The sequence below is a fragment of the Vombatus ursinus genome, unplaced genomic scaffold (assembly GCF_900497805.2).
Source record: "Vombatus ursinus unplaced genomic scaffold, bare-nosed wombat genome assembly UNPS02014818.1, whole genome shotgun sequence".
In the NCBI taxonomy this organism is placed as follows: Eukaryota; Metazoa; Chordata; class Mammalia; order Diprotodontia; family Vombatidae; genus Vombatus; species Vombatus ursinus.
This window is the reverse complement of record NW_020954596.1, coordinates 14,427,271-14,441,444: the sequence shown is the minus strand read 5'-3', so window position 1 is coordinate 14,441,444 and position 14,174 is coordinate 14,427,271. Positions and strand designations below refer to the sequence as shown.

Here is a 14,174-nt window from a genome sequence, read left to right as displayed (position 1 = left end):
AGACCAACTTCCAGCTCTATGATTCAATGCATCTCTCCTGACTCAAGGATTTAGAACAAGGTTTGGGATTTTCCTGTTTTTTTTTCTCTCTTCATTACGTCCATCCCTTTCATGACCCAGAGAGGTGATTTCTTCAAGGTTACCTGATTAAGTAAAAGAAGCCATTTTTTTGTCTCATTTCTTACCTAGCCTTAATCACTGAATGGACATTGCCTCAGTCAAACTAAGACCTGGGAAAGATTTTTGCTTTAAAAGGCCAAGGTCTCCCACTGCACTCAGGCCACTTCCAGTGGTCCTGATTTATGTCTTGCCACTGGACTCAGATGGCTCTGGAGGAGAAAGTGAGGCTGGTGACTTTGCACAGCCCTCCCTCACTTAAATTCAATTCACTTGCAAGTCAGGATAACACCTTCCCCATGTCATGGTCCTCTTCAAGAACGAAGGACAAACAACAACAATCTGGTAGTAAATAGCAGGGCCAGGATTCAAACTTAGGCCTCCTAGATTGAAAAGACTTTGATTTTTCCACTATGGCCCAGTAGAGGAAGTTGTTCAAAGGATGCCATGGAAATGTATGGCCAAGGAAGGCTATGGTGGTACAGAAGGAATGGCTCTGGCTTTGGAATCAGGACCTTTCACACTTTGTATCTCTGTGATCTTAGGCAAATTACTTGACTTCACTTGGTGTTATTTTCTTCATATGTAAAACGAGTGGGTTGGATTAAATGGTCCCTGAGTCAGAGTCATTTCTCTGATCCTATAGGTTTATTAAAAAATAAGGGGAGAGGGGCAGCTAGGTGGTGCAGTGGATAGAGCACCGGCCCTGAAGTCAGGAGGACCTGAGTACAAATCCGGCCTCAGACCAAACACTTGACACTTACTAGCTGTGTGATCCTGGGCAAGTTGCTTAACCCCAATTGCCTCACCAAAAAAAAAAAAAAAATAAGGGGAGAGGGACAGTGGTGGTCACTGGCTAGTAGACCTTCTCAAGTAATCACACAGTAATTTCGGGATTTCCTGTGGAGTAGGCGTCCTCAAGCCAAGGAGCAGTTCAAGAGGTATTCCATCCTGTTCTATGAGAAGGCATGAAGGCCATGGGATACCTGGAACTAGTAGCCCAGGGAGCGGGTAAGGCAATTGGCCAGTTGAACTGGTCACATTGGGGTAGAGGGCAGGTTTCAGAACTAGAAGCAATTTCTTTGGGGAAGAATTACATAATACCTTATTATAGCATGAGGAATCTTACCTCCAAAATGTCAGCATCTGGGTCATGACCCCAGTTTCATCATGCTAGTTTTAATTCTTTCTATTTTGTCATTGATCTTCTGTGAGTGAAGAGGGAAGAAACTTCCCATCCCATGAATTAAGATCCCCTCACTTTGCTCAGGCATAGTTTTATGATAATGGAACAATCATTATTTTTTTTTCAAATAATTAGAATATAAGGTCCATGAGAAACAAGTGTTGTTTTAAATTTGTCTTTTTATTACAAGGGTTAGCACAATGCCTGGCCACATAGTAGGCACTTATTACATGCCTATTTGTTTACTGACTAAAGGGTTGATGGATCTAGAGAACAGGGAGTTATTCTGAACTTGAGGGTGGTTGTTTAGAGTTGTGTTAAGAAACAACAACAACAACAAATATGGTTCTGAAGACATGGGTTAGAGCAATAGTTCTTTGCCTGGGTTCCATGAATTTGGATGGGGAAAAATTATGTCTTTATTTTCACTGACCTCTAATTGAAATTTAACAATTACTTCAATTATGAATCTAGGCAGCAAATCACTATTCTGAAAAGAGGGCCATTGCCTTTACCATATTTCCAAAGGGGTATAGAGCATCAATGAGGTTATTATGAGTTAGATGAGAAAAAAAATCATAGTATTTTTGAGTTAGAGGGGACCCTATAAAATCAAGCCCAACCTTGTTATTTTACAGGTAAGAATCTTAGGACCAAAGAAATTAAGTGACTTGTCCAGGTCATCCCTGTGACTTCAAAGTCACCACCTAACTGGGATGGGGTATGATGTTAGGGTGCTGAGGGGAGATTCAGCAATGGGACTAAATCCATGAGCCTAGCTGGATCTAGGATTAGGCAAACTTGGAGGAACATTTATACTGGTCTTCATCATAAGAAAACCATATCCAGGGGCTTTTACATTGAATTTCACCCTTTTATAACATGAATCACTCATAGTTTATAGAATATTATGATTTGAAGATCAGTTTCATGTTAATTATCTTGTTTGATCTGCACAACAGAGAGGACAAATATGATTCAACTGCTATTGTACAGACGATCAAGAGGTTAAGTAATATGCCTCGTCACATAGCCAGCTGTCAGCAGAGCCAAAGGTAGAACCGAAATCTCTTAACTCAATCTAGTGCTCTTGACATGGAACCATTTAGAAGGACTTTATCTCAGCCGCTACACTTGCATTTGAAATCACCATTACTGGGAATCAGCAAGTGATTCATAGACTCATTCACAAAAACATAGAATGTTACAGCTGGAAGATGTCCTTGGAACAGAGAACAAAGAATGTTCAAACTGGAAGGGACATTAGAATATAGAACATAGACCCCGAAATATCAGAGCCTGAAGGGATCTCAGCAGGCAATATTATCTAGCCCCTATCTGGAGCTATCATAAATCCCCTAAACAAGATCTCCAGCAAGTGGTCCCACAGTCTCTGCTGGAATGCCTTTTGTGACAGGGAACTCACTACTTTTTGAATCACCTTCCAAATGATATTGTTTGGTGCAAACTACTGCATTGTTTCTATGGGGAAAGGGTTATCATTTATTTATTCTGTTGGGTTGAGATTTTCTAAGGGTTCTCTAAAGTCTCCAGAGAATGATTATAGTACCAAATATGGATAATAACAATAATGATAAAACAGCAATAACAACTAACCACAGAAATAACAAAAACAATTGGCATTTGTGTAACCCTTTCAAGTCTCCAAAGCGCTTGGCATGTTTTCTTATTTGAGCCTCCTCCGGTAGCCTCTTTTGCTGGGGAATGCAGATAAAATGACAGAAGAAACATACTAATGAACTAGTACCTGGGAACAAAGTGCTGACCTGATAATCCATTTCTCCGGTTGTTATTCAGGATTCTGAATTTACCAGCCAGCCCTGTCAAGGGGAAAGAGAACTATTCTAGGAGTTCAGAGATCTGGCTTAGAATACTGACTTTGATGTTGAGTGGGTGTTTGACCCTGGGGGCAGCTTGGTGATCCATTGGATAGAGTGCTGGCCCTGGAGTCAGCAGGACCTGATTTCAAATCTGGCATCAGACACTTATTAGCTGTGTGACCCTGGGCAAGTCACTTAACCCTGCTTACCTCAGTTTCCTCATCTGTCAAATGAGCTGGAAAAGGAAAGGGCAAACCACTCTAGCATCTTTGCCAAGAAAACCTCAAATGAGGTCACACAGAATCAAACACAACTGAAATGACTGAACAACAAGATGTCTTTTTAACCTCCCATCTGTATAAGTCAGAGGGAGTGTGGTGTAGCTGATTGAGTTAAGTGCTGCATAACTCACAGAAAGAGGGGGAGGAAGAGATGTCCCAACTCTGCAAATTACTAACCATGTGACCTTGGTTAAGTCACTTCCCTACTGTGGGTATCAGTTCCCCAACATTATGGACAGAGCTTTATATACCGTACAGGAGTATGAGTTATAATATAGGTATGTTTCGATTTTTATTTCTTTTGGAAAGTTTGTAGTAATCGTGATTTCAAAAGCTACTATGATCAAAGAGTAACTGGGCCATGTTAACATTTAAATTCCTTTAAAAAAGTCTGTCAATAGCTGACATTTATATAATAGTTCAGAGTTTAATCCTTAAGATTCTAAGTTATAGAGAAATTGCTAGCTGCACTGGCAGAGGAGACTGCTCACCTGAGAGTTGCTTATTCCAATGAACCCATCTGCTTCATAGTTTGTAGTGTGCTTAAATACCCTGAGAGGTATTTAAGGAATACCTATATGAGTTATTATCCACCTTTTATGGATGAGCAAATTAAACAAAGAAGTAAAAATGATTTGCCCATGCATGCACAGTTAGTAAATATCAGAAGCTGGAGTTAAGCCCACAACTTCCTGCTTCCAAGTTCAGGACTCTGTCTATCAATGACACCGCCCTCCTTCTCTACTTCCTTGTGCTGCTAACCTTTTCATTTTACTCCGATTATTCTATGGACTTAAGCTTTCTACTTTGTAGGTACACACTCCAGCGATTCAGATCGTAGGCCCTTCATTGTTCTGTGTAACTCTTTTCCATGTTCTTCTGAAAATCTTCCATAGCAGCTTCATCCAACAGACTGGAGGCTTTACTCTAGTTTTCTTAGCCTTCTGTAAATACCAATAGGGCCCATAGACTGTCCAGTAGTCATCCCTCAGTCTCACCACAAGACGGACCGAGATCTCTCTGACGACAGAGAGATCCTACCATTTCTCTTGGGCAGCTCTTAGTTGGGGGTTGTGAGGCAACCTATCCACGTCCATCCTGTGCCCCTCCACTTGCCTTTGACCCTCTACTTGAATTCACCGGAGAGTGTAGGTCTCACACTCATAGAAAATCAATGGAAGGATATCATTATTTTAAGATGGGCCTTGGTTTTAAAAAGAAGCTTGGGGTCTTTCAAAGTACTGTCCGATATCCCAAAGGCAATCTTGCCTGCTCTGTCATCCTTGTATTCAGTTCAGGTTTTTCCACATCACTCATGTTTATTGTTTTTCATACACACACACACACACACACACACACACACACACACACACACACACACACGTATATATATATGCATGTATATATACACGTATGTATATGTACATATGTGTATATGCATGCATATATGCGCGTATGCGTGTATATATGCGTGCATATGTATATATATGTGTGTGTATATGCATGTATATAGGTATATATGTGTGTGTTTCTATATACACATATATGTATGTATTCATACATACATATATGTGTGTTTATATATGTGTGTATGTATGTATCCACACATGTGCATGCATATGCATATGTACATAAATATACATTATATTTATATGATATACATATATGGTATATACACACACGCACGCATGCATGCATACATATAGATATATAGATAGAAAAGTTCTATGGGCTATCCAATTAATTGCCTATAATTGACTGGACAAGAAGCATTCTTGGATTCTTCTTCCTCTGCTTGAGTTTAATCCAGGAAATAGCATTTGCCACATTGGGCAGGATATAGGTTTCATTTTCCTTCAAACCTAGACTACATAAAACATGGATGGATTGGGATATTGACTGGACTTGTCATTTCATTCCCATGGGAACTCTCAGATAAGGAAATTTCCTCTACCAGTGCAAATTGGGACCTTTTCTGCAACTTAGTGTTTTAAATCCCCAGAGGCCCATATCAGAGATAGAACTTGAACCCAGGTCTTCCTGGCTTCCAGTCCAGCCATCTATCAACTACAGCATGTTCCCTCTGTATAGAACCTGACTGTGTCTTCCATTCGGTGCTATAATTCAATATATATGTATATTATATGCATATGTATATATTTATGCACACATCGATAATGGTATAGAATTTTAAAATCATAGTTGTGATATCATTAGTGTGGGAGCTAGCTCCTCATGAGATTCTTTTACCATAGCACATCAGTACCAGTTCTGTTTCTTAGAAAATTGCCCAGAATGGAATTGAAGCAACTTGGCCACAGTCCCACATCCTGCTTGTGTCAGAATCTACACTTGAGCCTAGGTATCCCCAACTTAGGGGCCTCTGACTCTCTGTTATCCCACACTAACTTGTTACTCTCTGTCTCTGTCTCTGTCTCTGTATCTCTTTCTCTACACACACACACACACACACACACACACACACATATACACAAACACATATACACATACACATACACATACATATACACACACACACACATATACACAAACACATATACACATACATATATATACATACATACATACATACATATACACATACATATACATATACATATACATATATATACATACATATATATACATACATACATACATACATACATACATATATACATATACATATAATGAGGCCTGGAGAAGGGAAGTAAGGTGCCTTGAGTTATATGGTTAGTAAAGGTCTGAGCTGGAATTTTATCCTAGGTCCTTTCCTTCTGGAGGTCATTATTTTTCCAATCCAGTTCAGTAGCAGAACTGTTGGGAGGAAAGTGGTTGGTAAGCAAAGTGTTTTGAAAATGTGAATTACTTTGTGTTTTATGAAAAGCTCAAAAGAAGGAATAAATGTAGCTCATTCCATTTGCACCTTGTGTTTTCAAGAGTAATTAGCACTTTGAGAGATAGTGTGGTCTAACGGAAGGATGACCTGGGTTTAAATCCTACGTCTCAGACACATATTGGTTGTATGACTTTAGGCAAATCCACAGTTAACCTGCTAGGGTTCCCAGTCAACTTTTTAAGACTATCATTGTCAAAGCAATCACTAAATTGTGTTGAAAGAGGAAGTTTCCTCACCTGAAATTCCCAAACGGATAAAATGATACATCTTGACAACCCTCCCCTCAAAAAAAAGACACTCAGAGTAATCAGGGATGTGAAAGAGCTAGCTATGAGAGAGGTCACTTGTCAGGGCAAAATCTTTCACTCAGATTTTGTCCCCATGCAAGGCAAGGGGTGTGACTGTTACCAGACCTCAATCAGTAGCAGGAAGAGATAGGTCATAAGGCTTGGGTGAGCTAAGAGAGTTTTCAAGATCTGGGGCAGTCAGCAGTGAGGAAGGGAAGAAGGATTCAAAATTTACCAATCAAAAGGAGGGGAGCAGAAGGAAAGAATCTAAGAAACAGGTAAGAGGTATAATAGAAGTCAGAGGAATCAGGAGTAAAAGCTATGAGAGCCCTGACCTGGCTCTGACCCTCCTACTCTTCCTGCCATCTTTCCCTATCCATCTGTCTGTCTACATATTTAATTTTGTAGGTTTAGGGAAGGACATATCAACAAAATGCATGAGATGAGAAAGCAAAGATGAGAAAATGCATGGTGTGTTGTGAGCTGTGCTAATAGAAGGGTGACTACACTGAGGAGATCAATGAGCCATTGAAATATTCTCTTTCTCATAGGCTTCTTAACCAATTATTTATGAATCATACATTTGGAAAGAGAAAAGAAAATAGTTGTGTAAGTTCAAATGATTCACTTGATTTCCATTAAAATGTACAATTATTCATCAAGCACTTCTAAAATCTATGAAATATAGTTTCATCTGACAACAACAATAATAATAATAATGATAACTAATAATTGCTAACATCTCTATATAGCACCTACTATGTGCCAGGCACTGTACTAAGTGCATTACAATTATTATCTCATTTGATCCTCACAACCACCCTGGGAGGTTGGTACTGTTATTATCCTCATTTTATAGATGAGGAAAGTGAGGTAAAGAAAAGTAAAGTGACTTGCTCAGGGTCACACAGCTAGTAAGTATCTGTAGCCAAACTTGAACTCTGGTTTTTCTTATTATAGGCCTATCACTCCAACCACTGAACCACCTAGTTGGAGGTAATAGAAGGTAGGAGAAAGAGTACTATTCTGGGGGCAGCTAGGTGGTACAGTGGATAGAATGCTGGCCCTGTAGTCAGGAGGACCTGAGTTCAAATCCGGCCTGAGATAGATAACACTCACTAATGGAGCAAGTCACTTAACCTCAATTGCCCTCACCAAAAAAAAAAAAAAAAAAAAAAAAAAAAAAAAAGTACTATTCTGGAAGCCAGGAGACATAGGTTCAAATCCCAGTTCTCCCACTTGATATCTGGGTGACTCTAACTCTAAGCTATAATTAAGACTGACGTTTGTTTTCTTGTTATTATTTTCTTATAAAACTTTTCTCAGCTGGTTTTGTTTACTTCCATCTAGCATAGAAGTATTATCTCTTCCCACGTAAAAGGAACAGTTGTCAGTCACCCCTGAAATAAGTAGTAAAACTTGAGGTTTTGATGAATTCCAGTCTAGACCATTGGCTTGGAAGTTTACGGAGTCAGTAGAGCACAGTGGGATGAGTCAATGTTGTTAATGATTTCCATCTCCTGAGAATGGCTGAGGGTGTCTTGTAGAACCATTTATTAGGGGTCTTGGGAGGTTGATAAGTGTATCGTCCACTAGTGAAAAGGTCTGAATTTTAAATGACCATCTGGCTGTAGGCTAGTCTCTTTTCTCTCTTGTAAGAGAAAGCAGTTGGTCCTTAATGCTCATTCCTGTCCAGTTCTGAAGTGTTAATGTCCAAGATGTAAGCACCCCATATACAACCTTTTCTTCATCTCCTAGGAAATCTCATGCCAGACTCAATCCCAGTTGTCCATTCTGGCAGTATGCAGTGGGTTGTGGGAGAAGAGGATGGTCCCAGTTGAATGATAGATCCAAACTGCTGGAGATGGCTGATGTGGTGACCCCAAATTAACCAAGCTAACAGCTGTGCAGGGACTTGGAGCCCATTCCAATTTTACCTCTCTGGGGTTCCCATGGCAACTGTAGTGTTAAGAACTAACATGGGCTGGCAGAGAGTGGAATGGAATTTGATGTACGTTAAAATGCAGTGGCCAGTGAAATAATTTTGGATGAATCCCCTTCCCCACTGGACCAGTGTCTGTGACTTGATGGATGTCGGCTTCCTATATTTTTTGTGCTAACTTAAATATTTTAAATTAATTTGAAGTGGGATAGGTTTCCATCCAATTTAAACCCCTTCCATTTTCTTCATTGGTACATAATGAAAACGTCTTTGTTAAGTGGGGTTCAATTTATGTGCTAAATACATTTTTTTATTTAGTTTTTGAACCGTGGATGATTTATACACCCCCCTCCTCCATATGCCTTGGAAAGCAGCCACCATTTCAAGAAAAGTAATGAGATGGCATGTTTCAGGGCTGTCTTTCTGGGCTTGGAGGGAGAACCAAAGCGCCACTCACTGGCTGAAGTCCGATGCCTTTGTGGAACATATTGGTTAAGATAAATACCACACAAGAGAAGTCAAGCTGGCTCCACTCTCTGTCAAGCCTGGGACTATCTCAGCTATTCCTTTGGTGACAATGCAGGTTTTTTCAAAGCTGGGCTTGAATGCTCTTCTTCCCCCCTGCTACCTCTTAACATCCTTGGTTTTCTTCAAGACTGAGCTCAAATTCCATATTCTGCAGGAGGCTTTTTTTCTGCCCCTCCCCCCAACATCCCCCTCTGTGCCTTTCCTGTGAGATTACTTCCCCTTTACACTGAAAATATCTTATACATACATAGATATTTGATTGCTTGTCTCTGCCATTAGAATGTAAACTCCTTGAGGGCAGGACCATGTTTTTGTCTTTCTTGGTATCCTCAGTGATTAGCACAGTACCCAGCACATAGTAAGTGCTTAATAAATGCTCATGGACTGACTCACTGACTGATAGAACCTTACAGGGCTATGAGAACTTGTTTTTCACTGGCATTAACCTTTGGGAACCCAGAATCATCTTCATCTTCCCCAAAGAGGCATGGAGGACCATTTGTACGCAGGACCTCCCTCTAAGACCAACTAGAAGAAAAAGTAAAGAGCCCACCCACAGTGTTTGATATGTAATGAAATATACACCATGAGATAAAAAGTGATATTTCTCTCTGAGGTTGGAAGTGGTCACTAATTTCTTTTGTTTCTTTCCTTCCATAGGTGATTTTGATTCTGACTAAGTATTACCATGCTGACATGGGAAAGGTGCTGGAGAGCTCTCTGTGGAGGTAAGGGCTCTCAGAGCCGCCATCTTCTTCTTTTTAAAAACTCTACAAAAGGATTATAGTATCCTCACATTGACTTATTTAGCCAGGGAACCTTTATCAGAGGCTACACTGCAGGCTGAGTGCCAGATATCGGTCAGCTTGCCTGGGCCAAAATCAGTCATCCTTCTTTTGGGTTGGTGTCAGGCAGAGAAACCACTGAAAGAGAATTAAGAATTTATGCAGTGGAAATAAACAACATCAGAGAGTAGAAAACCTTTTAGAAGCCATTTTAGCAGAAGCAGAGGGTTGCCTTATAAAATTGGGTCAATGAACAATTTCCCGCCACTTACATTCTTGACTTCATGTGTAGCAATCAGAATCTACTGAATGCACCTATTATCTTAATTGTTTAGGAGTGGGACTTTCCCCCTTACTTTTCTTTTGGCTTAGCTCAATAAATAAGTAACACATTTATCAAGAGCATCTTTCTGTACTTGAGATTTGAATTCAGTCCAGTCTTGTGAGACTCAGTTTAGCCCTTTAAAGAAAAAGATGATTTGTAAAATTATTTTCTATTAGCTCTTTGGCCCTGTCCTCATAACATACATGGGGATCGCATGGAGAGTGAAATAGATGTTTTCATAGCACTTGGTGATAGGCACTGAATCTGTTCTCTTATCTCATGACTAGCTGCATCAGAGCTAGTGAACTTTCCTGGTGAGTATGAGGGGCTAATAGACAAATGTTTATGTAATAAATACTTCCTACCAGCAAGGCACCATGCTAAGTGGGAGGGAATAAATGCAATGGATGAAAACAATCCCTGTTCACAAAGTGTTTACATTCTAATGAAGAAAAAAAAGTATATATTTAAATGTATACTGAATAACTTAAAAGAAAAAAATCAGATTCCAAGTAGGAGGTAGTTTGGCAGGGAGGGCAGGAAGAAGTCGGGTGGATCAGGAAAGGCTTCACATAGAAAGTGGTTTTGGAGCTGCATCTTGAAGGAAGAAAGATTCTAGCAGGTGAAATTGAGGAGGGAGTGCATTCCAGGTATGGGATTAGGCCAGTGCAAAGACATGGAGAAGGGCAATAGAGTGCCATGTGTAAGGAAGAGATGGAAGGCCAGTTTGGTTGGAAGAAAAAGTGTGAAGGTGAGTGTCATGGCGGGTGAGACTGGAAACAGGTTGGATATACATTTTGAAGAGATTTAAAAGCTAATAGAGTTTGTATTTTAATCCTAGAGGGAACAGGAAGATACTGGAGTTGATGGAGTTAGGCAGAGTGACATGTCAGAGGTAAGTCTAAGGAAAATAGAAATCACTTTGGTAGCCGTGTGTAGGATGGACTGGAAAAGTGAGAAACTCAAAGCAGGGAGATAATCATGAAGCTATTTTAATCTAGGCAAGAAGTGGTGAGGGCCAGAACTAAAGTAGTCATTGTGTGAGTACAGAGAACGAGGTCTGTTGGATGGAAGAAGATAGAAATGGCAAGATTTGGCATCTGATTGGATGTGGAGGGAGAAGGTGAGTGAGGAGTCAAGGATGATACCAAGGTTATGAAACTGAAAGATTGTAAGGATGGTGGTGACTTTGACAAACATAGTAAAATTTGGAAAATGAAAGAGCTTTGGGGAAAGATATGTTTAGTTTTGGAGAGTTGAATTTAAATTCTCCCCAAAATATATAATGTAAAAAATCTAGTAGGTACTTGGTCATATGAAACTGAAGCTCGGGAAGAGATGCTGGAGGTGTGTGTGTGTGTGTGTGTGTGTGTGTGTGTGTGTGTGTGTATGTGTGTGTGTGTAATGTATGTATCTGTGACTTGTTTGCATGGAGGTGAGAGTTAAATCCAGGGGAGCTGAAGAGGTTACCAGAGAGAGGATAGGACTGTGAGTTGCAGCCCCACCAAGACCAGTAAGCCTTTCCGGGAGTAAAATTCAGTCGTCCAGTCATGGGATGGCATCCTTAACACCAAGTGAGCTAGTTTGAGAATGCACACTGTTTGTGTGGAAAGGTCAATAGGCTTACCCATCCACTAACCATTTCTAGGAAAACAAGGCAAATGCTAGAACATCCTGGTAAGGGTACAAGAGAGGGAGTAGGCTGGATAAGGATTAAACACAGCCATCTCTGCACAGGTTTTTCATTTGCAATAAATGTCTACAATGGGACGGGGATGCTGGGACAAGACCATGGTGGGTACCATGGATGCCTTTATTTCAGAACATGCCTTATTTATGGGAAATCATTTGGACAAACCACCAATTGCAAGGCTTCTTTGAGGCTCCCCCTCATCTTCCAAATGAGCAATCATTTGTTCTCACAGAATAAACAAGTGAATTAAGAAGATTCCTCTCATGTCATCTCTTAAACTTTAGCCTGCTACAGGTTTCTCTGTGGCTTATTTCACAGGGCAATTAACTTAAAACAGGAATAAAAGGATTCCTCTCCAAAGCTAGTCACCTCATGCTGAATCAAGCCAAAATTAGCAGTGGCCATGGAGTGGTTTGAGATTAAAACAAATTAGCCAGAATTAGCTACAGTCACATCTGAAGTATCAAGAAGACCTCATCACGTATCAGTTGAAGGCAGGACCTTTTCCCTTTGGACTAACATTCTAGGAGCATTCCAGATAGAGAGATGATGATGATCCTGAGAACAGATCAATTCTAGGTAGTGGCATGTCACATCTTCCATTGTCTTAGTTTAATTCCTCTCTTCACAAAAAAGGGCAGATTAGATCTGACATTGTCCTTGAGTTTCCCAGGGAGAAGTAGTAGAGGAATTTTCTAAGGTGAAATGCCTGTTTCTCTGGACCTAGTACAGCCTTCCACATAGAACCTTGTCTCTAATGCCAAGCTTACCTCTGCATTCTTAGGCTGATATTTTAGAGACTATCCCTGACTTGGTCCCCATTGTACAAATTAAGCAAAAGGCAGGGGAATCCCTATTTTCATGGAAACAATATTTCTTCAGTAATTCCTTAGGCTTGATTTCCATATTGTAATCATTCATCAAACAGAAAATTCATTAGAAGGAAATGATTCTTTTAATATTCCATTAAAATTTCTAACATGTCTCAGAAACCTTCATTAGGAATACCTAGGAATCTGACCCTCCTTTCTCCTTTCTCCAAGAGCCATATCTTATTGTCACTCGACAATATGACTGAGAATTATTGTTCATAATTGTCTTGTTCATGTGGCAGACCTGGGGAATGGCATTGTCTAAAACCTGAGAGTCTTTCAAGGTAGGAGCCAAGGAGTAGAGGTGTGGAATGGGTGATCCAACAATGGACAAAGTGGTCTGAGTGCAGGCCAGTGGGGAAGGCTAATCTGAGAACATGGAGGGGAGAGATCTGTCTGTAGCCTGGGAGCAGATTGTTAGCAATCAGGACTCAAAGAGATCCAAAGGAGCAGGTAGAATTGGCTGCCAAAGTGAAGGTCAGCAAAACCCAGACACTAAGCAGGTCAAGGAAGAGGAGCCAGGCTTGGGAGAAGGGTTTGATGTTCTAAGAGCTGAGAACTCTGTGGCTTTTTAAGCCAGGGGCTCCTGATTATCCTCCTTGTTCTTCTCAATGAGCTACACCCATAGTGGGGACATTATCTTTCAGTGCTCCCATAATGGGAAACAACTGTGGCTATATGATGGAACAAGGATGTGGATGGTGGTGGGAAAAAACCCCACCCTTCTGGTGCAATTTTGATGTAAAATGCCATAGGTACAGGGCTTGTGATATTGCAGCTCTGTGCATTTCATATTGATTGTGAGGATCTACAGTTCAATGTATGTTGTGATCATATTAAAGGGATCTGAGGATTCTTCCTGTCAGAACTGAGCTCATAATTCCTGAGATATCTTGGAAGGAAATATCTGCAGTACAAATGGGGAACTTTTATTTGTCCTGCTGAAATATCAAAGTAAATCTCAGTGGTTGCTTTGACAATGCAGTAACCGTACAATGCAGCTAACCAAATGCCTGGTGTATTCAGAGCATTGCAATAACTACTGGGGGAGATAAAGAATTGAGATATAAAGCTTAGTCTGTGTTTTCAGGGAGTTTCTGGTGGGAGAAAAAGATACCAACACAATAATTATAAGATGCAATATTATGTAAATGTTGCAAAGTAAAGTGTCATGTTGGGTATGGAAGGGTCATTACTCCACTGGGCAGCTGAGGACAGCTTCTTGGAAGAAGCAGCCTTTGAGTTTAGTCTTAACTGTTTTTACATGTATTTTCTGTTTACTTTTTTGTGTTCATGTTGTTTCCTATCAATAGAATATAAGTTCTTTGAAGGACTTTCATCCATCCTTCCTTCCTTCCTTCCTTCCTTCCTTCCTTCCTTCCTTCCTTCCTTCCTTCCTTCCTTCCTTCCTTCCTTCC

General features: G+C 40.3%; 1 protein-coding gene across 1 annotated transcript in view; it reads left to right on the top strand.

Annotated features, from left to right (window-relative positions):
- The first annotated feature begins 9,747 nt into the window (after positions 1–9,747).
- The window catches only part of SORCS2 (sortilin related VPS10 domain containing receptor 2), a 797,231-nt gene continuing 792,804 nt past the window's right edge, over positions 9,748–14,174 (top strand). Inside the window, exon 1 of the mRNA XM_027836375.1 lies at positions 9,748–9,809. Coding sequence (XP_027692176.1) covers positions 9,778–9,809 — 32 coding nt within the window. The 5' untranslated portion in view covers positions 9,748–9,777. The remainder of the gene's footprint in view (positions 9,810–14,174) is intronic.